This window comes from Rhinoderma darwinii, chromosome 7 (genome assembly GCF_050947455.1).
Source record: "Rhinoderma darwinii isolate aRhiDar2 chromosome 7, aRhiDar2.hap1, whole genome shotgun sequence".
Lineage (NCBI taxonomy): Eukaryota > Metazoa > Chordata > Amphibia > Anura > Rhinodermatidae > Rhinoderma > Rhinoderma darwinii.
The window spans coordinates 5,001,595-5,023,850 of NC_134693.1; the positions used below are offsets into that span (position 1 = coordinate 5,001,595).

The window sequence follows — 22,256 nt, forward strand, 5'->3', positions numbered from 1 at the left end:
CACATGGATCCTGGAAGCTGAGATTTGTGGAGCTGTTTGCTGGGTTCTCATGATAGATCTGCTTTGCCTGTCCCTGTGCTGCCTGGGACATGAAGGGATCACTGCGATCACTGGGATTGACTTTCTTCTTGAATTACAGAATCCCAGCTGTCAGGTCAAGGACTAAAATCTCCTGTAACTGAAGTTCCCTTCATATCCCAGGCAGGTACAGGGACCGTGTGGGGACCATGCCGGCCAGCTACCCATATCTCAGCCTCCTGGACTTTGGACTGAGTTTTTAGTGCAGTCAATCTTGAATTATAATGGCAGAAGTTTGTAGGGTAATAAGAAAAATAAATCAATGTCACATTCCAGACAAGACAGAAGCTAAAAACCAACAAGATGTGCCAGCACACGACACATAGTAACAGAAATACAGAACTGATACATCATAGAAAGCCACAAATCCTCATGCTCCAGCAGTGCAGCGGATACTCGCCCGTGTCTCCGCTGCCTGCGATGCACCTGCCTACAGGGAGTGACACGGATAATGTCCCCTGTGTGACTACACCTCATCAATGCTTCATCAGCTCTGCTACATGACAGGCTCTGCATGCAAGAGCGACCCCCACATGTCCGCTCTGCTACATATGTACGTATGTGTGTAGTAAGACGTCCTCACCCACATGCTCTGCACTGCAGCACTGCATAGAAAAGAGGTAATACTCCCATCAGCCCCGCACAATGATGGGTAGGAAGGATCGGTCACCCCCAGATGCTCTGCACGCAGCATGGACATCCCCTCATACAACGACCCATCACCCCACATGTTCTGCAGAGCATCACAACAAGCTCTGAATGCCGCGGATGATGCGGGGAGGATGCTGCAGAACCTCTTGACTGACAGTTGGAGAGGGGGGGGGGGGGTGCAGTGAAGATACCTGTCCGGCCTGGCAGGGTCAGCTGGTGGTCAGCGCCGCTGGGTGACGGAGGATCCCGGGGAGGCCTCCTGGCCGGAGCTCTGCTGCAGAGCCTCGTACTGACCGGGGGGCGCCATGCTGGGCTGGATGGATGGAAGCACCGGGGGCAGCGGGCTGTCACTGGCCGACTAATGGGAGCGGTGCCTGCGCCTGCACGACCACCACAATGGCCGCAAATGAGCAGCCCGGGCACAGGAGGCAGCCGCCAATGGCAGGAGCATGGCACACAGTATAGGAGGGGAGCGGAGACCACCAATGACTGATGCGGCGCACTGCAGAGCACCAATCACAGGGAGAGGAGGGGGCGCCGCAATCCGGGCCTGGCAGAGGAATTAACCCCAATGGCCAGGCTGACGGTCCTCACCCGGTGCCAGGGGCAGAACCTGGAGACTGAAGACTCCTGGCAAAGTGCAAATGGCCGAAAGAAACAATGTATTTATAGGCAGTGAAGATAGGAAACAGATAAGCAAAATGTATCAAGGCCTGGCAGAGGGGAGAAGGGGGCAGAGGAGACCAGGCCTGGCAGAGGGGAGAAGGGGGCAGAGGAGACCAGGCCTGGCAGAGGGGAGAAGGGGGCAGAGGAGACCAGGCCTGGCAGAGGGGAGAAGGGGGCAGAGGAGGCCAGGCCTGGCAGAGGGGAGAAGGGGGCAGAGGAGGCCAGGCCTGGCAGAGGGGAGAAGGGGGCAGAGGAGGCCAGGCCTGGCAGAGGGGAGAAGGGGCAGAGGAGACCAGGCCTGGCAGAGGGGAGAAGGGGGCAGAGGAGGCCAGGCCTGGCAGAGGGGAGAAGGGGGCAGAGGAGGCCAGGCCTGGCAGAGGGGAGAAGGGGGCAGAGGAGACCAGGCCTGGCAGAGGGGAGAAGGGGGCAGAGGAGGCCAGGCCTGGCAGAGGGGAGAAGGGGGCAGAGGAGACCAGGCCTGGCAGAGGGGAGAAGGGGGCAGAGGAGACCAGGCCTGGCAGAGGCGAGAAGGGGGCAGAGGAGACCAGGCCTGGCAGAGGGGAGAAGGGGGCAGAGGAGACCAGGCCTGGCAGAGGGGAGAAGGGTGCAGAGGAGACCAGGCCTGGCAGAGGGGAGAAGGGGGCAGAGGAGACCAGGCCTGGCAGAGGGGAGAAGGGGGCAGATGAGACCAGGCCTGGCAGAGGGGAGGAGACCAGGCCTGGCAGAGCGGAGAAGGGGGCAGAGGAGACCAGGCCTGGCAGAGGGGAGAAGGGGCAGAGGAGACCAGGCCTGGCAGAGGGGAGAAGGGGGCAGAGGAGGCCAGGCCTGGCAGAGGGGAGAAGGGGGCAGAGGAGGCCAGGCCTGGCAGAGGGGAGAAGGGGGCAGAGGAGGCCAGGCCTGGCAGAGGGGAGAAGGGGCAGAGGAGACCAGGCCTGGCAGAGGGGAGAAGGGGGCAGAGGAGGCCAGGCCTGGCAGAGGGGAGAAGGGGGCAGAGGAGGCCAGGCCTGGCAGAGGGGAGAAGGGGGCAGAGGAGACCAGGCCTGGCAGAGGGGAGAAGGGGGCAGAGGAGGCCAGGCCTGGCAGAGGGGAGAAGGGGGCAGAGGAGACCAGGCCTGGCAGAGGGGAGAAGGGGGCAGAGGAGACCAGGCCTGGCAGAGGCGAGAAGGGGGCAGAGGAGACCAGGCCTGGCAGAGGGGAGAAGGGGGCAGAGGAGACCAGGCCTGGCAGAGGGGAGAAGGGGGCAGAGGAGACCAGGCCTGGCAGAGGGGAGAAGGGGGCAGAGGAGACCAGGCCTGGCAGAGGGGAGAAGGGGGCAGATGAGACCAGGCCTGGCAGAGGGGAGGAGACCAGGCCTGGCAGAGGGGAGAAGGGGGCAGAGGAGACCAGGCCTGGCAGAGGGGAGAAGGGGCAGAGGAGACCAGGCCTGGCAGAGGGGAGAAGGGGGCAGAGGAGGCCTGGCAGAGGGGAGAAGGGGGCAGAGGAGACCAGGCCTGGCAGAGGGGAGAAGGGGGCAGAGGAGACCAGGCCTGGCAGAGGGGAGAAGGGGGCAGATGAGACCAGGCCTGGCAGAGGAGAGGAGGGGCAGAGGAGACCAGGCCTGGCAGAGGGGAGAAGGGGGCAGAGGAGACCAGGCCTGGCAGAGGGGAGAAGGGGGCAGAGGAGGCCTGGCAGAAGGGAGCAGAGGAGACCAGGCCTGGCAGAGGGGAGAAGGGGGCAGAGGAGACCAGGCCTGGCAGAGGGGAGAAGGGGGCAGAGGAGACCAGGCCTGGCAAGGGGAGGTGGGGGTACATCCAAGCCTGGCAGAAGGGGAAGGGGCAGACCAGGCCTGGCAGAAGAGAGAAGGGGCAGAGCATACCAGGTCTGGCAGAGGGGAGGAGGGGCAGTGCAGAACACAGTTTAAGGGTATGTTCACACGGTTAGCAAAAAAAAGTCTGAAAATACGGAGCTGTTTTCAAGGAAAAACAGCTGATTTTCAGCCGTTTTTTAATCAAACTCGCATTTTTCGCTGCGTTTTTTTACAGTTGTTTTTGGAGCTGTTTTTCTATAAAGTCAATGAAAAACGGCTCAAGAAGAGACATGCACTTCTATTTCGCGCCCGTTTTTCCAAACGGCAGCTTAAAAAAATGGCCCATCGGAACAGAACGCCGTTTTTCCCATTGAAATCAATGGGCAGATGTTTGGAGGCGTTCTGCTTCAGATTTTTGTGACCATACCCTTACAGGCCTGGCAGAGGGTAGGAGGGGGTACATCCAGGCCTGCTAGAGGGGAGGAGGGGGTAGAGCAGGCCTGGCAGAGGGGAGGAGAGGGTACATCCAGGCCTGGCAGAGGGGAGGAGGGGGTACATCCAGGCCTGGCAGAGGGGAGGAGGGGGGGTACATCCAGGCCTGGCAGAGGGGAGGAGGAGGGGGTACATCCAGGCCTGGCAGAGGGGAGGAGGGGGGGTACATCCAGGCCTGGCAGAGGGGAAGAGGGGGTACATCCAGGCCTGGCAGAGGGGAGGAGGGGGTAGAGCAGGCCTGGCAGAGGGAACCTCTAACACCAGAAGCCAATTCTTTTGCCTCCTTTGAAGGGGTCGCACCCAGTGCCCAATCCCAGGCTGATTAAAAGGCAAGATTCCGACAGCAAATGGACTAAACAAATACAATGACCCAAATGACGACTGCCTAATGATGTTTATTTATTTAAAGGAGTTTAGTACACAATCTCCATACCCCCTATTAGTGGATTGCTCCAGCCGACGTTACAACTGACCTCTGCCTACAACAGAGCCCCCCACACAGTATAAAGTCCCCTAAGTGCCCCCACACACAGTATGTTGCCCCCCACACACAGTATAATGCCCCTTTAGTGCCCCCATACAGTATAATATTTAATATAATATATTATAACTCCTTTAATTACACAGTATAATGCCTCCTAAGTGCCACACAGATTATATTGCCCCCTGTAGTGCCCCTACACAATATAATGTTCCCCTAGGGCCCACACACAGTATAATGCCCCCTTTAGTGCCCACTCACAGTATAATGTCCCCCAAGTGCCCCCACACAGTTTAATGCCCCTTTTAGTGCCCACCCACAGTATAATGTCCCCAAGTGCCCTTACACAGTATAATGCCCCTTTTAGTGTCCACCCACAGTATAACGTCCCCTTTAGTGCCCCCACACAGTATAATGCCCCTTGTAGTGCCCACACACAGTATGCCTTTAGTAGCCCCACACAGTATAATGCCCTACTTAGTGCCCACACACATTATAATGTCCCTTAAGTGCTCCACACAGTATAATGCCACCTTTAGTGCCCACATACACTATATTGCCTCCTTTAGTGCCCACACAGTATAATGTCCTCCTTTAGTGCCCACACACAGTATAATGTCCCCCAATTCCCTCCACACAGTATATTTGTAAAGGATCTGCCAGACACAGCTTCTGTGTCGACACCCGTGGGTAATCAGTCTGCACCTGCTCCTAAGTCTGAGAGAGTGACACGATCTTCTACCAGTCAGGCTGGGAGGCTGAGGAGTGGGAGAGCCTATCACAGCCTGGCCAGACGGTGCTAGCTCCCGCCATCTGTCTATTTATACCTGCATTTCCTGCTCCTCCTTTGCCTGTGATTCTTTCCTGTTTCCTGGCTCTGCTGCTCCTGCTATGATTATTGACCTTGCTTCATTTTTGACCCTGGCTTTACTGACTACTCTCCTGCTCTGCGATTTGTACCTCGTACACTCCTGGTTTGACTGGGCTCGTTCACTACTCTTGTTGCTCACGGTGTTGCCGTGGGCAACTGCCCCATTTCCCTTAGCTTATGTGTACCCTTGTCTGTTTGTCTGTCGTGCACTTATTGAGCGTAGTGACCGTCGCCCAGTTGTACGCCGTCGCCTACGACGGGCCGTTGCAAGTAGGCAGGGACTGAGTGGCGGGTAGATTAGGGCTCACCTGTCTGTCTCCCTACCCCGTCATTACAATATTGCCCCCTTTAGTGTCCAACCACAGTATAATGTCCCCTTTCGTGCCCCAACACAGTATAATGCCACATTTAGTGCCCAGACACATTATAATGTCCACCAAGTGCCCAGACACATTATAATGTCCACCAAGTGCCCCCACACAGTATAATGCCCCCTTCAGTGCCCACACACAGTATAATGTCCCCTTTAGTACCCCTATAAAATATAATACCCTCTTATACCACCCCATACACAATATAATGCCGGCAACCTTTGCCCCCATTATCACACAGTACAGTATATAATTATGCCCTGCCCACCCCACATGGTATAAAGCCCCCCTTATGTTATATAATGGCCCCTTATGCCCCCCACTGTTCCAATGTTAATTTATATATAAATAATGGCTGCCTTATACGTTGCAGGCAGCCTAGAAACCTGACAAACGAGCGGTGGTTGATGGTAATCACCGCTTGTCCGGGTCCTTCTCCATACTGGCCCCGGCGCTGCACTGTGAGACAATTGTCACGTGACACGTCATGTGTCTCAGTACATCGGTGGGCGCTGGCGTCATAATAGAGAAGGAGCACACGGGCAGAAAGGCAGGTGCTGAGTCGCCAGGCGCTTCTAAAATACAAGCAGGGGAAGGGAGCCAGCGCAGCGCCCCCTTCCACCTGCAGGTGTGATGCGTCCTGTGCCATGGCACAGGTCGCGCATCTCAAAGGCTGGCCCTGGTTGTACCTGTTTTTGTATAACGTTACAAGGTGAGCGGCGTTACCTCCGTTTTCCACTAACTCGTTCCTACTGTGTTTGATCTGCACAATGTGGCGCCTTGTGTCAATTTTTTCCGTTTAGATTCACATGTTGCTCTGGAGGACCCGTCCTGTATTACACAGACAACACATTAAATGAATGGACCCTGTGTAATGCTTCATTTCTCCTGTGGGGGTGCTGCAGGGAAACTGAACACTTACTGCCAGGTTTCCCTACAGATCACAGCTGATCGCCGGGGGTCCCAGCAGAGGGACATTTTGTGATCAACTTATTGTCAAGGGACCTTTCTAAGGGGATTGTCCAGAGCGGAGAACTTCTTTAATCAACATGACAGTAAATGTCCACAATATGTCACTAGAATATAAGTCATAAATCACGAGCTTACTCGCTAATAATGGGATGCAGATGCTGGATACTTGCATGGTGTGGACATGGAGTGCTCATCCAGGGTTTAGTCTTTACAGGATGTGGACCCCCCCCCCAGCGCCCCGCACATTATATAATTTCCTCAACTCTCTTCTAAAATACTGACCATCTATCATGCAGCAACATTTTCAGTCTTCCGTTACTAAAGCTTAAAGAGGCTCTGTCACCAGATTCTCAAATCCCTATCTCCTATTGCATGTGATCGGTGCTGCAATGTAGAGAACAGGAACGTGTTTTGTTTTTTTGAAAAACTTTTATTTTTGGCCAAGTTATGAGCTATTTTATATTTATGCAAATGAGGTTTTAAATGGACAACTGGGCGTGTTTTTTTTCGTATGTCCAACTGGGCGTGTATTGTGTTTTTAACTGGGCGTGTTTACTTGTTTTACTAACTGGGCGTTGCGAATAGAAGTGTATGATGCTGACCAATCAGTGACCAATCAGCATCATGCACTCCTCTCCATTCATTTGCACAGCACATAGTGTTCTTACTAGAACAATGTGCAGCCACATACACAAGTGTCCTGATAATGAATACACATGACCTCCAGCCTGGACGTCATGTGTATTCAGAATCCTGACACTTCTGAATCTTTTCTGTGAGATTCCATCAAGGGAAACAAAATCTCGTTTACCTCGTAATCTCGCGAGATTACGCGTGGCTTGCTGGAATCTCACAGAAAAGATTCAGAAGTGTCAGGATTGTGAATACACATGACGTCCAGGCTGGAGGTCATGTGTATTCATTATCAGGACACTTGTGTATGTGGCTGCACATCGTTCTAGTAAGAACACTATGTGCTGTGCAAATGAATGGAGAGGAGTGCATGATGCTGATTGGTCACTGATTGGTCAGCATCATACACTTCTATTCGCAACGCCCAGTTAATAAAACAAGTAAACACGCCCAGTTAAAAACACAATACACGCCCAGTTGTCCATTTCAAAGCTCATTTGCATATATATAAAATAGCTCATAACTTGGCCAACAATGAAAGTATTTAAAAAAAAACAAACGTTCCTGTTCTCTACATTGCAGCGCCGATCACATGCAATAGGAGATAGGGATTTGAGAATCTGGTGACAGAGCCTCTTTAGTCACTGTATAATATAATAGACAATGTGCAGATTTATGGGGGACCTGGCAGTCACCCCGTTATATCAGACATATATACATCTACATATATAGGTCCCAGCGGCGCGCAATTCTGCAGGTCTGAACAGATCCCATGCGATATCAGAGCCAAGAGCTGTGCTGAACGAGCGTGTAATAGGGCCACGTCTTAGATGATTTAGGGCACGTCACGCAGATCAACCCCAACCCCTTCCCCTATATTGTGATCTTAAAGGAGAATTTTTTATCTCTGCAGCACTTTTTATTTTTTATATTAAAGCCCCCTAAATATCGTTCTTTTAGTTTTTTAGTTTTCTTATAGCAAGTTGTGCCATTCCTCTGTTATTCCTCCTAGAAATTTCTGAATAAATTCACAACTGGGTGAGACCATACCGACCATGTCCGATCAGTGAAAAAGAAAACAGTGAAAACATTAACCTGTTTTAATTGATAATTGACGAGCGATTTTGTTCACATTTATTTATTCATTTGCTTTAGCGGTCCGGGACGATCGCGCATTTTCACAGTAAATATTTCTCTTTCATTAAAATCCTGCCGCATATTTTTTCTGGCTGTGGAGCGAACGTTTATGGCAGCTGAAAGGCAAACAGTCCCTGCCCTTATGTGAAGTTTATCCTCCGCCCTGTAAAACCCACAGGTATACAGCGTATATACGATACTGCGTGTGATGGAATTTATGGGACGTGTTGAATGTGAACAGTCACTTCTGCGCGGGATCGGCTCTCTGGGACACAAAACTCGTTACAAAGTATCAGCGTATCCTGAGCGGAGGTTCATAAACTTTACTGCCGTTGCCCCTTTAAGTGTCCAATTCACCTGTTAATTGTCAACAGAAAGACGTTTCAGCCCGTGACTGACGCCTCCGATACAATCATTAACATGAACATTAGGCTACATTCAGACCAGCGTAGCTAACCTCGGACGTGAAAAACTGCAGTCACGACCGAGGTGCACCCGTACTCAGCGCTGCGGGACACGATGTCACGCATCCCCCGTAGTTGAGAGTCTATGGAGTGATGCGTGAAAATATAGGACATGTCCTATTTTCGCACGGACCCTTCACACGGTCCGTTGAAACAACGGCTGTGTGAACGGCCACATTGAATTACATAGGTCCGTGGGACGGCCGTCCCACGGACGTTTAACAAGCTCGTCAGAATGAGCCCTAAGGGTATGTTCACACGGCAGCGTCCGTAACGGCTGAAATTACGGGGCTGTTTTCAGGAGAAAACAGCCCCGTCATTTCAGCCGTAACGGCATGTTGAGGCGCCTTTTGCTGCGTCCATTGCGGGCGTAAATGGAGCTGTTTTTCCATGGAGTCAATGGAAAACGACTCCATTTACGTCTGAAGAATTGACAGGCACTTCTTTGACGTGGGCGTCTTTTTTACGCCCCGCCTTTTGACAGCGGGGCGTAAAAAAAATGACCGTGTGCACAGAACATCGTAAGTCCCATTCTAATGAATGGGCAGATGTTTGCCAACGCTATCAAAGCGCATTTTCGGACGTAAATCGAGGCGTAAAATGCCCGAATTACGTCCGTAAATAAGCCGTGTGAACATACCCTTAGGCTGCAGAGGCTGAGACGAGCGCTGTGTGCAACACCTCCCTTATCCTTGAATGAGTCTTCCCAACAATAACATTAGTAATATATTGATTAGTGTTAAATAAAATAGCCGCCCAACATCATTAACCTGATAAATCAATGTTTTTGGGAGAAGTGATATTTCTACATAGCAAATAATTTAGGGCTCGTCCACACACAATGGAATTTCTGCAGCAATTCCATTGAAAATCGCAGACATCGGCCCAAGCATTCCGCTGCGGCAAAAAAACGCACCATTTCCTTCGTTTTTTACAGCAGAAAATGGTGCGTATTTTGCTACATTTTCCACAATGCTGGGAGATGGTGACGTCTCTGAAAAACGCAGCAATTCTGGACACTTTCCGCAGCAGGAATGGACATGCCGCGGTCCGAAAAATACGCACCGCAGGTCAATTTCTGCTCGGAATTTTTACACAGCGTGTGGATGAGATTTGTTAAATATCACCCACTTTGCTGCTACTGTATTCTGCTGCGTATTTTCCGTCCGAAATTCCGGCTGGAAAAAACGTGGCAATTCCGTCCGCAGCATGTGGATGAACCCTAAGGGTATGTTCACACGCTTAGCAAAAAACGTCTGAAAATACAGAGCTGTTTTCAAGGGAAACCAGCTCCTCATTTTCAGATGTTTTTTTAAGCCACCCGCGTTTTTCGCGGCGTCTTTTACAGCCGTTTTTGGAGCTGTTTTCAAAAACGTCCCAAGGAGTGACCTGCGCTTCTTTTTCACGGCCCGTCGGAACACGTTTTTCCCATTGCAATAAATGGGCAAATATTTGGAGGCGTTCTGCTTCCGATTTTTCGCCCGTTTTTCGTCCGTTTACATACCCTAAGGGCTCGTTCAGACGTGGCGGAATTGCTGTTGAGTTGTGCTGCGGACAGTCCGCAGTGGAATTCTGCAGCGGTCATTTTTTTCATTTCTTTCTATGCATTTTTTGGTAAGTTAGTTCAGACGTTGCAGAAAATTAGTTGCAGAAATCAGGCTGCGGTGCAGTATTTTCCCTCCGCAGCAGCGCTTTCCATTGCAGAGAAGAAGCGGAATTTCACTGCGGATTTCAGCCTTTGCAATGCAAAAACTGAAATCTGTGGCAAGTCCGCTGTGATATCTGCAGCGTCTGAATTACCTGTCAAATATGCAAATGTTGCTGCAGATTCGTTGCGTAATTGCCCCAAATCTGCACCAACATTTGCAGCGGAAAAATTCCAGCCACGTCTGAACGTCTGAGTGTAGTAGAAAAAAACTGGAGCCAACAATTAGGACCTGCGAGCCGCTCATTCTGAGGAATTGGAGCATTAATTGAAAGGGGCTTGTTCAAAATAATAGCGGTGAAGAGTTACATTGGTGAAGTCCTTCATTCTGTGGAATAACAGGGGTCAATTTTGGCCCTTATTTAAGGTGGGTGGTAAATGTCGCACATGTTGGTTATAGTGCATTTCTGAAATACTGGGGAAAATTTTCCCTTGTAAACAGCCTTTCAGTCACAGTGCCCCATCCAGTGGCGTAGCTATAGGGGTCGCAGCGGTCACAGTTGCGACTGGCCCCCCGTTGCCATACAGCATACAAATAAATTTTCTGTGCCGTGAAGCTGGCACTTCCTGGTTATGGTCACATGGTACACTTAGTGTACCATGTGACCGTGTTGTCACGTGACACGTCTTCCAGCCAGTGCAGTGGAAGAGCCGGTGCGGAGGACTCCAGGTGAGCTGCAGAGTCTGTAATGTAATGTGTTGTGTTGTCTTGTAATGTGTTGTATTGTGCTGTTTGCGGTGGAGAGGGGGGCCCGTTAAATTACAGCCCCCCCCCCTCCTCTCTCCACCGCAAACTGCACAATACAACACAATACATTACACACTGTGGGTCGCATTTCCCTGGGGGGTCGTGTGAAGACTTCGGGGGAGTCGCGAGTCACTCACCGAGGTCCCGATTCCATTCAATGCTGGAGCAAGGAGCTGATGTCTCCTTGCTCCAGCATTCACTGTGCCCTGAGCGGCTCGACGCAGACAGGCGGGATGTAGCCACATCATCGCGCCTGTCTGCGGCGAGTCACTCATAGCACACACCGGAGGAGACGATGGAACGGGGATAGGTAAGTAATAATGCTATTTTTCTATTATGCACATATGGGGACATTATACTGTATGGGGGCCTGATATGGCATGGGGGCTGATAAGATGGGGGAGCATTATACTGCATGGGGGCTGATATGGGGGAATTATACTGTATGGGGGGGCTGATATGGTGGGCATTATACTGTATGGGGAGCTGATATGGGGGCACTATACTGTATGGGGAGCTGATATGGGGGCATTATAGTGTATGGGGAGCTGATATGGGGGGCATTATAGTGTATGGGGGCTGATATCGGGGGGCATTATACTGTATGGGGGCTGATATCGGGGGCATTATACTGTATGGGGGCTGATATGGGGGGCACTATACTGTATGGGGAGCTGATATGGGGGCATTATACTTTATGGGGGCATTATACTGTATGGGGAGCTGATATGGGGGGCATTATACTGTATGGGGGCTGATATGGGGGGGAACTATACTGTATGGGGCTGGTATGGGGGCTGATATGGGGGGCACTATACTGTATGGGGAGCTGATATGGGGGCATTATACTTTATGGGGGCTGATATGGGGGCATTATACTGTATGGGGGGCATTATACTGTATGGGGGCTGATATGGGGGAATTATACTTTATGGGGGCTGATATGGGGGGCATTATACTGTATGGGGTGCTGATATCGGGGGCATTATACTGTATGGGGAGCTGATATGGGGGCATTATACTGTATGGGGAGCTGATATGGGGGGGCATTATACTGTATGGGGGCTGATATGGGGACACTATACTGTATGGGGAGCTGATATGGGGGGCATTATACTGTATGGGGGCACTATATTGTATGGGGAGCTGATATAGGGGGCATTATACTGAATGGGGGGATGATATGGGGGGCATTATACTGTATGGGGGCACTATACTGTATGGGGAGCTGATATAGGGGGCATTATACTGAATGGGGGGATGATATGGGGGGCATTATACTGTATGGGGGCACTATACTGTATGGGGAGCTGATATAGGGGGCATGATACTGTATGGGGGGGCTGATAAGGGGGGCATTATACTGTATGGGGAGCTGATATGGAGGGGCATTATACTGTATGGGGAGCTGATATGGAGGGGCATTATACTGTATGGGGAGCTGATATGGGGTCATTATATAGTATGGGAAGCTCATATGGGGGGCATTATACTGTATGGGGGGCATTATACTGTATGAGTGCAGCTATGTGAGGGATTAGACTGTGGGGGCTGATATGGGGAGCATTATATGGTATGGGGCTGTTATGGGGGGCATTATACTGTTTGGGGCATTATACTGTGTGGGGGCAGCTATGGGAGCATATACTGTGTGGGGGCATTATACTATGGGGGCTGTTGGGCAAAGCGTCTGGGCATAGGCGCGCGCAGGTGTCTGATGATGGTGGTGTTGGGGAGGGATAGGGGGGCCCAAGCTGAATTCTTGCACCCGGGCCCATGAGCCTTTAGCTACGCCCCTGGCCCCATCATCTGCCTCCTATTCTGCAATATACATGGGCTGAAGAGATGTAGCTGGTGCCATCATTAGTCATTTCCTGCTGCTCCTGACTGCAGGGGGCACAATCACACTGTCCCCCCTGTACCTCTGTCTATTGGTTGAATGAATAACCTGGATGCAGCCGGTAGTTGGTTGTCAGGATGCCTCAGATTCACAGCTTGGGCCAATCGGGGTATAGCCTGTCCTCAGATTGTGACCAAATGCCCCTATATTCCAACTCCAGACACTGGGAGACACCTCGTCCTTCCCCTTTACTTCACCTTTGACGCTTGATATCATCTTCCTCCATGGCGGACACAGCGGGCGTGCTTCCCATAGACCACTTCTATCAGGGGGCACTATACTGTATGGGGGCTACTGTATCATGGCTCCACCAGTAAGGGCGGGTTCACACATGGCGGAATTTCACTTAAATTCCGCTGCGGACACTCCGCAGCGTTATTCCGCAGCGGAGCCGTTTCTCCATTGACTTTCACTTTAATTTAGCAGTGTTCGTTTACACGATGCGTACAATTCCGCTGCGGAGCAGAGGCTGCGGAGCGGAATTTGGTGTCCGCAGCATGCTCTGTCTGTTGCGGAGCAGTGGCGGACTCATGGCGGAATTTCTCCATTGACTTCAATGGAGATTCAAAGTTCCGCAATGAAGTCCGCAGCTGTCATGCACATGTCATGTGTGCTGCGGATGCGTCTTGCTTTTTTAACTTGACATTTCTTCATTCTGGCTGGACCTATGTATTTCTAGGTCTACAGCCAGACTGAGGAAGTCAATGGGGCTCCCGTAATGACGGGAGCGTTGCTAGGAGACGTCAGTAAATAGTCACTGTCCAGGGTGCTGAAAGAGTTAAGCGATCGGCAGTAACTGTTTCTGCACCCGGGACAGTGACTACCGATCCCAATATACATGTATCTGTAAAAAAAAATGAAGTTCGTACTTACCGAGAACTCCCTGTTTCTGTCTCCAGTCCGGCCTCCCAGGATGACGTTTCAGTGTAAGTGACGGCTGCAGCCAATCACAGGCCAAGCACAGGCTGCAGCGGTCACATGGACTGGCGCGTCATCCAGGGAGGTCGGGCTGGATGCCGAAGGAGGGACGCGTCATAAAGACAACGGGCGGTAAGTATGAATTTCTTTTACTATCACTAGGGAAAGTGCTGTCCCTTCTCTCTATCCTGCACTGATAGGGAGAAGGGAAGCACTTTTCCCGCAGTCCGCAGCAGCTAGTCCGCATCAATTTTCTGCACATTTTGTGCAGATCCGCAGCCGTAATCCGCAACCCGGATTAGGTGCGGCATTGATGCGGACAGTTGCGGAGGAATTCCGCCATGTGTGGTCATGCCCTAATTGTGAGAAATGGATGGAAATAAGCGCAGTCCATGTGATCTGATGGGCAGGACATTGGTTTTTGTAGGTTAGCAGTGGGCCCCCTGCCTTCTATCTTACAGGAGAACACAGGATGTTATAGCAGAGTCAAAGCTGCGACTGTGAAAAACAATAACACCCGGAGCCTTGAACTGTGTATAACTTGGGCGGGCGAGGACGCGGCTGTCTGTGCGCTCACCACCTCCCAGAACCTTCCGCTTTTCTCGGTACGATCCCTTCAAGGGTTTTCCATGGAACCTGGAAAATTTGCTGTAATCTAAAAATAGATTGTTTTGTCTAATTCATTTCAAGCACTTAAATATTTCATCACCAGAGTTGCGATCCCGGTATACATTGTGTACGCTGATTGTTTTTTTATTATTTCCTCTCTGCACCATATATAAAGTCAATAGAAATCTCCGTCAAAACGCTGCAACTCTGTGTAACCTGGGCACATAGCAGAGCTTGTACAGCGGCACATGGCGTCCTCTGAACTACGTACTCCATGTGCCGCCGTATTCTGCTAGAAGCAGCGCTATTTACCTCCGTAATACGGGGCCCGCTGTAGATTGCCACAATTTCTTGTTCAGCTGGATTCAGTATGAAATCAGAGATATATGGAGGTACAGTAAAGCCCCATAGAAGTCTATGGGTGCCGCATTATGGCTCCATACAACTCGGAGGTTATATGGAGCAAACCACAGTGCATGGGGCCTTAGAACCGGGGTCAGCAACCTATGGCACGTGCGCCACAGAAGGCAAAATGACATGTTTACCTGGACGCTGAGTCCTAAGCCCTGCAAGTGCTCTCCAGCCTAAACCTAGCCCAACACCGTCCCCTGGGCTACATTAATAGCTCGAGGATGCGCCAATGTCACTGGTTTATTCAGGGCCAGGGAACGTACAAAGCACTAAAGAAATCAGTTTGAGTTATTTAACTTTCATGTACTGCATGGCACACTAAGGCCGTGTTCACACGCACAAGTAAAAACGGCTGAAAATGATGGAGCTGTTTTCAGAGAAAAGAGACTCTTATTTTCAGGCGTTTTTGAAGCTGAAAATGTTTTTTCTACAAGTTTTTGGAGCTGTTTTTCCATTGAGGGTGTGTTCACATGGCTTATTTGAGCCGTTTTCAGGCCGTAAACACCCCGAAAAATGTCTGAAAATACGGAAGCTGAACGCCTCCAAACATCTGCCCATTGATTTAATGGGAAAAACTGAGTTTCGTTCCGTAGAGGCATTTTTTTACGCGGCCGTTTGAAAAAACGCCACGTAAAAAGAAGTGCATCTCACTTCTAGAGCCGTTTTTCATTGGGTCAATAGAAAAACAGCTTGAAAAATGGGCGTAAAAAACGCATCAAAAAACGCTTGACGCTTAAAAAACGGATGAAAATCAGAGGCTGTTTTCCCTTGAAATCAGCTCCGTATTTTACAGACGTTTTTTGTTTAGCATGTGAGCCTTACACAATAAAAAACAGCTCCAAAAAGTGACACGCTCCTTCTTTTTATGTGCCGTTTTTTAAAACAGCGGCGCAGAAAAACTCCCCATCTGAACTAAACACCGTTTTTACCATTGAATTCAATGGGCAGATGTTTGGTGGCATTTAGCTACCGTTTTATCAGGTTTATTTAGAGGCGTTTATACCCCGACATACGCCGGAAAACTCCGCCCTAAGTACTTCTTTTTTTTTTTTAATAAGCACGCCATACAAAAAAGGTTGCCCATCCCTGCCCTTAGAGTAATAAGACAATGGACTGTCCCGGGTGATCCAGTGATTAAATAGAAATTTCCAGTCCAATAGTTAACCCCTTCCCGTCGTAAACAACTTTCAGATTTTCATTTTCGTTTTTTCCTCCCCACCTTCCAAAAGTCATAACTTGTTTATTTTTCCGTTGATATAGTCCTATGAGAGCTTGATTTTTGCGGGATGAGTTGTAGTTTTTCGTAGCGCCATTTATTGTGCCATATAATGTACTAGGAAACGGGAAAAAAAATATTTGTGGGATTGAAAATGAAAAAAAAAAGCGATTCCTCCTTTGTTTTTGCGCTTCGTTTTTACGGAATTCACTGTGCAATTAAAACAACCTGTTAACTTTATTCTGTGGGTCAATACCATTACGATTATTTTGTGTCGCCAAATGCTGAGAGCCATAACTTTTTTATTTTTCCGTCAATTAAGTGGTATGAGGGCTTATTTTTTGCGGGATAAGCTGTAGTTTTTAATGATACCATTTTGGGGTACATGCAACGTTTTGATCACTTTTTATTCCATTTTTTGTGGGAGATGAGGTGACCAAAAATAAAAAAAAATACGGCGTACACCGTGCGGGTTAAATAATGATATATTGTAATAGTTCAGACTTTTACGGACGCGCCGATACCAATTATGTTTATTTATTTATTTTATTTTTTACAATGTTCTAGGGGGAAATATGGGAAAAGGGGGGGTTTTTGAACTTTTAATATATTTATTTATTTAGTTACATAAAAAAACAAATTTATTTTACTAATTTTTACTTTTTTATTAGTCCCCCAAGGGGACTTCCCCCAATGATTGTTGGATCGCTTGCACGATATACTGCAATACTAATGCCTTTCTGTCAGGCTTCTATTAATAGGAGCACAAAGATGGCAGACCTGGGGGCCCCCAGGCTGCCATAGCAACCATCGCCACCCCGATATTGCATTGATGAGCTGCTAGAGGGTGTCGCCCCCATCTTTCTAACTATTTAAATGCCACAGTCGCCATTGACAACGGCATTTAATGGGTTAAACGAGCGGGATTGCGCTCGAGTGCGATCCTGCTCGTTACTGTGAAGCATTGGCTGTAACATACAGCCGACACCTGCATCGTATGGAGCGGGTTCACACCGTGAGCCCGTTCCATACTTCCCCTACCCGACTATGACCTATGGAGACGTCAAATGTCGGGAAGGGGTTAAAGGGATTTTCCCATCTTGGACAACTATGGCATATCCACAGGATACGCCATAAAAGTCAGATAGATGCGGGTCCCACCTCTGCGACCCGCACTTATCTCTAGAATGGGGCCCCCTAAACCCTGTTCTACCTTTCTCAGCTCCCAGCCACTTCCTGATTAGGTGGTTGGGAGTTGCGGAAACAGCCTACTTCACCGTGCTACGCTGTTTCCGTAACTCCCGACCTCCTAACCAGGATGTGGCTGGGAGGCAGCGGAGCCGAGTAAGCTAGAACGGAGTTTAGGGGCCCCCGTTCTAGAGATAGGTGTGGGTCGCAGAGGTGGGAGCCGCATCTATCGGACTTTTATGGCGTATCCTGTAGATATGTCATAATTGTCCTAGATGGGACCTTCCCTTTAAGTGGAACCTGTCCAGGCCTATGTGCATTCTCTCATGCTGCTCTGGTCTTGTAATCCTGGTCATCTTCGTCTTTTGAGTCATTTTACTTTGTTGCCACATTTCCTATAAGGCTGGATTCACACGAGCACGTTACGTCCGTAATGGACGGAACGTATTTCGGCTGCAAGTCCCGGACCGAACACACTGCAGGGAGCCCGGCTCCTAGCATCATAGTTATGTACGACGCTAGGAGTCCCTGCCTCTCCGTGGAACTACTGTCCCGTACTGAAAATATGATTACAGTACGGGACAGTTGTCCTGCAGCGAGGCAGGGACTCCTAGCGTCGTACATCACTATGATGCTAGGAGCCCGGCTCCCTGCAGTGTGTTCGGTCCGGGACTTGCGGCCGAAATACGTTCCGTCCTTTACGGACCGAACATGCTGGTGTGAATCCAGCCTTATTTGTTTCTGTGCTTGTCCTGTATCCGCTCAGTGTCCACATGTCAGAGACTCAGCAGCTGATACTGAGACGTGTGTCAGGATCTTGGTGCAGGATGCGGGTATACAGGACTATTGCAGCAAAACCGCTGAAAAAAAACCCTTAGAATACCGATCACAGTTCAGCTGTGACTTTCAAGAGGACGATATACAGTAATATATAGCCATATAGTATATATAGTCATATAGTAGTATATAATCTGTGAATGGAATCCAGGCTACCGGCTGCTGACAGACAGCAGAGAAGCTGCACGGGGCATCTGCATTTTTATTGGTGGCCCTGCTGTATTTTTGATCCCTTCTGTAGATACTGGGAGCAATTGCAATAATAAAATCAAATTATGGAATAACCTATCCCCTAATATATTCCGCAAAGTGCCTACAAGCCAAAAACGAAATCTGAACTGCACTTCGATATGGCGTATAATCGGCATCACATAATATTGCACGTGATTTGCTATTTTCACAAAACAATAGAACATTATCAGATTTTGCCATGAAGCTTTACCGCTATACAGAATGGGACGTCCATACATCGGACTCTATGGAGCGGCTCTCTACATTGATCTCTATGTACAAGGCTTATCTATACCCAAGTAAAAAAAAAAACATTCACGTTGGTATATGGGGCAAATGAATTATAATTGTTTCGTATTTTAGTCTGAATCCATAGATCCTATTGCGCCAGTATCCCAGACATAATGTGGTTAGGCCTGAAGGACAGTGATCTTTGCTGTTATTAAGGACTCCTGAACATGGGTCCGCAGGTTCTGAGCAGTCCACAGGGCCTTACTGTATCTCCCTATGCCTCCGACAGAAGAAATAATTGTGCCATGTCCCATCAGATGCCGCATTACGGAGACATTTACAACATTGCTTCTTGGGGAGTAGCTCCATACTGTAGTGACGTACAGAGGCCCCATATAGCCGCACAGGGACTGCCTACTGCTCCATAGTCCAGGACTGCAGGGACTGCGTGTGCACTCCATACACACAGCTCCATGAGGCGGTTCTTCAATAGATCCATTTTCTGCAGCTCTGTACTGAATGTATCCGGTGGGCTTACATGTAACATTTTTTGATCAATCTGTCAGTAATTGCTACATATAAATAACTTGTATCGGTTTCGAGTCCGGAGAGGAACATTGAGACTCTCTGCAGATGTGGCCCCTGGCTGGAATAAATGATCTCACGTGTATCCGTTCTGTGATTGGCTGTAATGATCACGAGAATATCCCCAAAAGCAGCTTCCTTCATATTTTCCGCACTCGCCATTATAGGTCACGTTGATACTTTTCCTAATCTGTTGTTTCTTCTATATAATGAATTCTGCAACAACCAAAACCTTTTGTATTCCTCCATCTTGAGGTTTATTTGTAGGGTCTCAGTGGGTATAAGGCCTTATTCACACTAACGTGGGGAAACTCGGACATGAAAAACGGCCGTTTTTCAATTTGTAGTTTCACCCGTGCTGGTCCCGTTTTCACGGATCCCCATAGACCTTAGTCTATGGAGGGATCCGTGACAACTAAGAAAATAGGACATGTTCATCACACCCTTCACATGGTCCATTGAAACAATGGCAGTGTGAACAGCCCCATTGAAATACATGCGTCCGTGTGACAGCCGTTGTTTTAATGGCCGTCACACGGACGTATTCAACGTTTGTGTGAATAAGCCCTAAGTGCCATCATTATGCGCACATTGAGTGATTGCTTATAAATCCCACACAGGGATCAGAGGGGTCCCTTCACCGCAGCTCACAAAGGGGGTGTGGGATTTGTAAACTCCCATAGACAGCTGCAAGACCCTTAATGCAAGCGGCACTATTGTGTCTGTAATTAGTGGGACAGCTGGGAACGCCCACCAGGGACAGGCCAAAGGCAAGGGGGGCCTCCCACCTGCTGCTCTTTTGCCTCTGTCCTGTCTTCTCTGGGACAAGCAGGGGGATGGGGAGACACTTGCACTATCTCCTGTTAAATACTAGATGCTGAAGGGACTGATATTATAGTCATGAATTATTGTTATTCTGCAACATAATATACTTTGTGTTTCAATTCATCATCATAAATCTCTGTTTGCTGTAAGAGAATGAAACTCACAGCTGAGAGATTGTTACAATTGTATCCATACTGGAGAATTATCTGTGACATAGTCTGGAGTCCGCACTGGCACTGATACAATGTGTCATGCCCATGGCCGCGGGCCGTCAGGCTCACTCACCTACCAACGCCCGCAGCCATGGATCTGCGAGCGATGGCCCCAGTCTCCTCCTCAGGAGATGCCAGCGCTAACTTCCGCTCACCTCAGCCGGGTCCCGTAGGGGACGCGCGCACGCTCATGCCAGCTCTTAAAGGGGCAGCGCGCGCACCGGATTTTCATGATTAATTAGCCCATAGTACCCTGGACTATAAGAAGGGCTCAGTCCCTTCCTCCCACACCTGAGCGTTGTTGTCGTACCCTAAGTTTGTCTATTGAAATGGTCTCCTAGTGTTTCCCAGTTCCCAGTGTTCCCGCTCCTGTATCCCGTGCTATCCTGGTCTAGTGCCGTGCTGAGCTGAAGTCGTGCTGTGCTGTATTCCACGCCTGACGTCTACCTGCTGCCTAGTCCCAGCCGAGCCTGCCTTGCTACTGTCCGAGCTGCCACAGGTACCCTATACGAACTATAGACTGTAACCTGCGCCCTGTTGGCCAGCTGCCATACAGCCAAGGCGGTACGGCCCAGTGGGTCCACGAACCCAACGTGACACATTGTAACAAACTATCAGGACAGGAGACAGATTTGTACTGCTATTGTGTTTACCTCACAAAGGATTGTCTAGACTGGTTTGCAAATGTATCAAACCCTCAGCTTGATGTATAGACTAATGTTTCATTGGCAAGCAGAGATCTTGAAAGTGGTGAAAATTGAAACACAAAGCAAGTTGCAAAACTGAATTTTTACAAAAAACGTATTGATATTACATTTCTCCCTTGAAAAAAAACTTCCTGTAAATATAAGACTTGCAATAAGGCTCTATGTGGTGAGGGGAGGGGGGAGGGGGGGTGTAGTGACAACATTGATAGTCCTGCAATCAATATCGGGGGGAATTCTCATCCAGAATCCTTCACGACCCAGAACCTCATTAGATTGTATTTATGACCCATTAATGATATAATTTACATCCCCAGAAGCGGGCAGAAGAAGACATGTGGTTTATACCATGTGCTGCAATCAGATTATCAGCATTGAAGCATATGTGGCCCCTCCGACCCCGTAACACATGGCCACTCCTACACCATAACACGTGGCCACTCCTACCCTGTAAATCATGGCCCCACAGGAGCTGACAGGAGGTCTCGATCTGATACATAATCTGCATGAATAAGGGCATATTCAGACGTGGCGGAATTGCTGTTGAATTCCGCTGAGGACAGTCCGCAGTGTTATTCTGCAGCAGCCATTTTTTACATTTCTTTCTATACATTTTTAGGAAACTTAGTTCAGAAGTTGCGGAAAATAACTGTGCGGAAATCAGGCTGCGGTGCAGAATTTCCCTCCGCAGCATGCGCATTACATTGTAATTGTATAAACTCCTAATGCATAATAGTGACGGGCTAGGCAATGTCCCAATGAGAAACCCTCCCTCTCCTAGTACACAGGCGACTCCATAGTAGATATTTATACATAGAAAGCGGAGTACGAAGCCGTATATATATATATATATGTAATGAACGGGGGTAGGGAAACGGACAAGTGAGCCCTAATCTACCCGCCACTCTGTCCCTGCCTACTTGCAACGACCCACCCTAGGCGACGGGGTACAACTGGGCGGCGGTCCCTACGCTAGTAAGTGCACGAGACAAACAGACAAGGGTACACAAAGCTAAGGGAAAAGGGGCAGTTGCCCACGGCAACACCGTGAGCAACAAGAGTGGTGAACGGGCCGAGTCAAACCAGGAGTGCACGAGGTACCAAACGCAGAGCAGGAGAGTAGTCAGAAAGCCAGGGTCAGTATGGAGCAGGATCAAATAGTCAGACGCTGTAGCTGGGCCAGGAAACCACACGAGAAGAATCACAAGCAAAGGAGGAACAGGAAAGGCAGGTATAAATAGACCGAGGGCGGGAGCTAGCTGAGTCTGGCCAGGCTGCGATAGGCTCTCCCACTCCTAAGCCTGCCATCCTGAGTGGTGGAAGATGGAGTCAGT

The 22,256-nt window shown here is 49.5% G+C and overlaps 1 protein-coding gene across 5 annotated transcripts in view; it reads right to left on the bottom strand.

The window, feature by feature from the left end:
* ST3GAL3 (ST3 beta-galactoside alpha-2,3-sialyltransferase 3) overlaps positions 1-22,256 on the bottom strand; it is a 310,879-nt gene that overhangs the window by 285,765 nt on the left and 2,858 nt on the right. For 2 of the 5 annotated variants that reach the window (XM_075832630.1, XM_075832625.1), the window contains exon 1: positions 921-1,008. The exons of 1 other annotated variant lie outside the window; for it this stretch is intronic. Coding sequence is in view for 1 of the 4 variants with exons in the window: in XM_075832629.1 (XP_075688744.1) it covers positions 662-689 (28 nt within the window). In the remaining 3 variants the exon portion in view is untranslated. Of the gene's footprint in view, positions 1-661; positions 791-920; positions 1,009-22,256 lie in introns of those variants that run through there. 2 more of the 5 variants (XM_075832629.1, XM_075832628.1) reach the window with 2 other exon arrangements.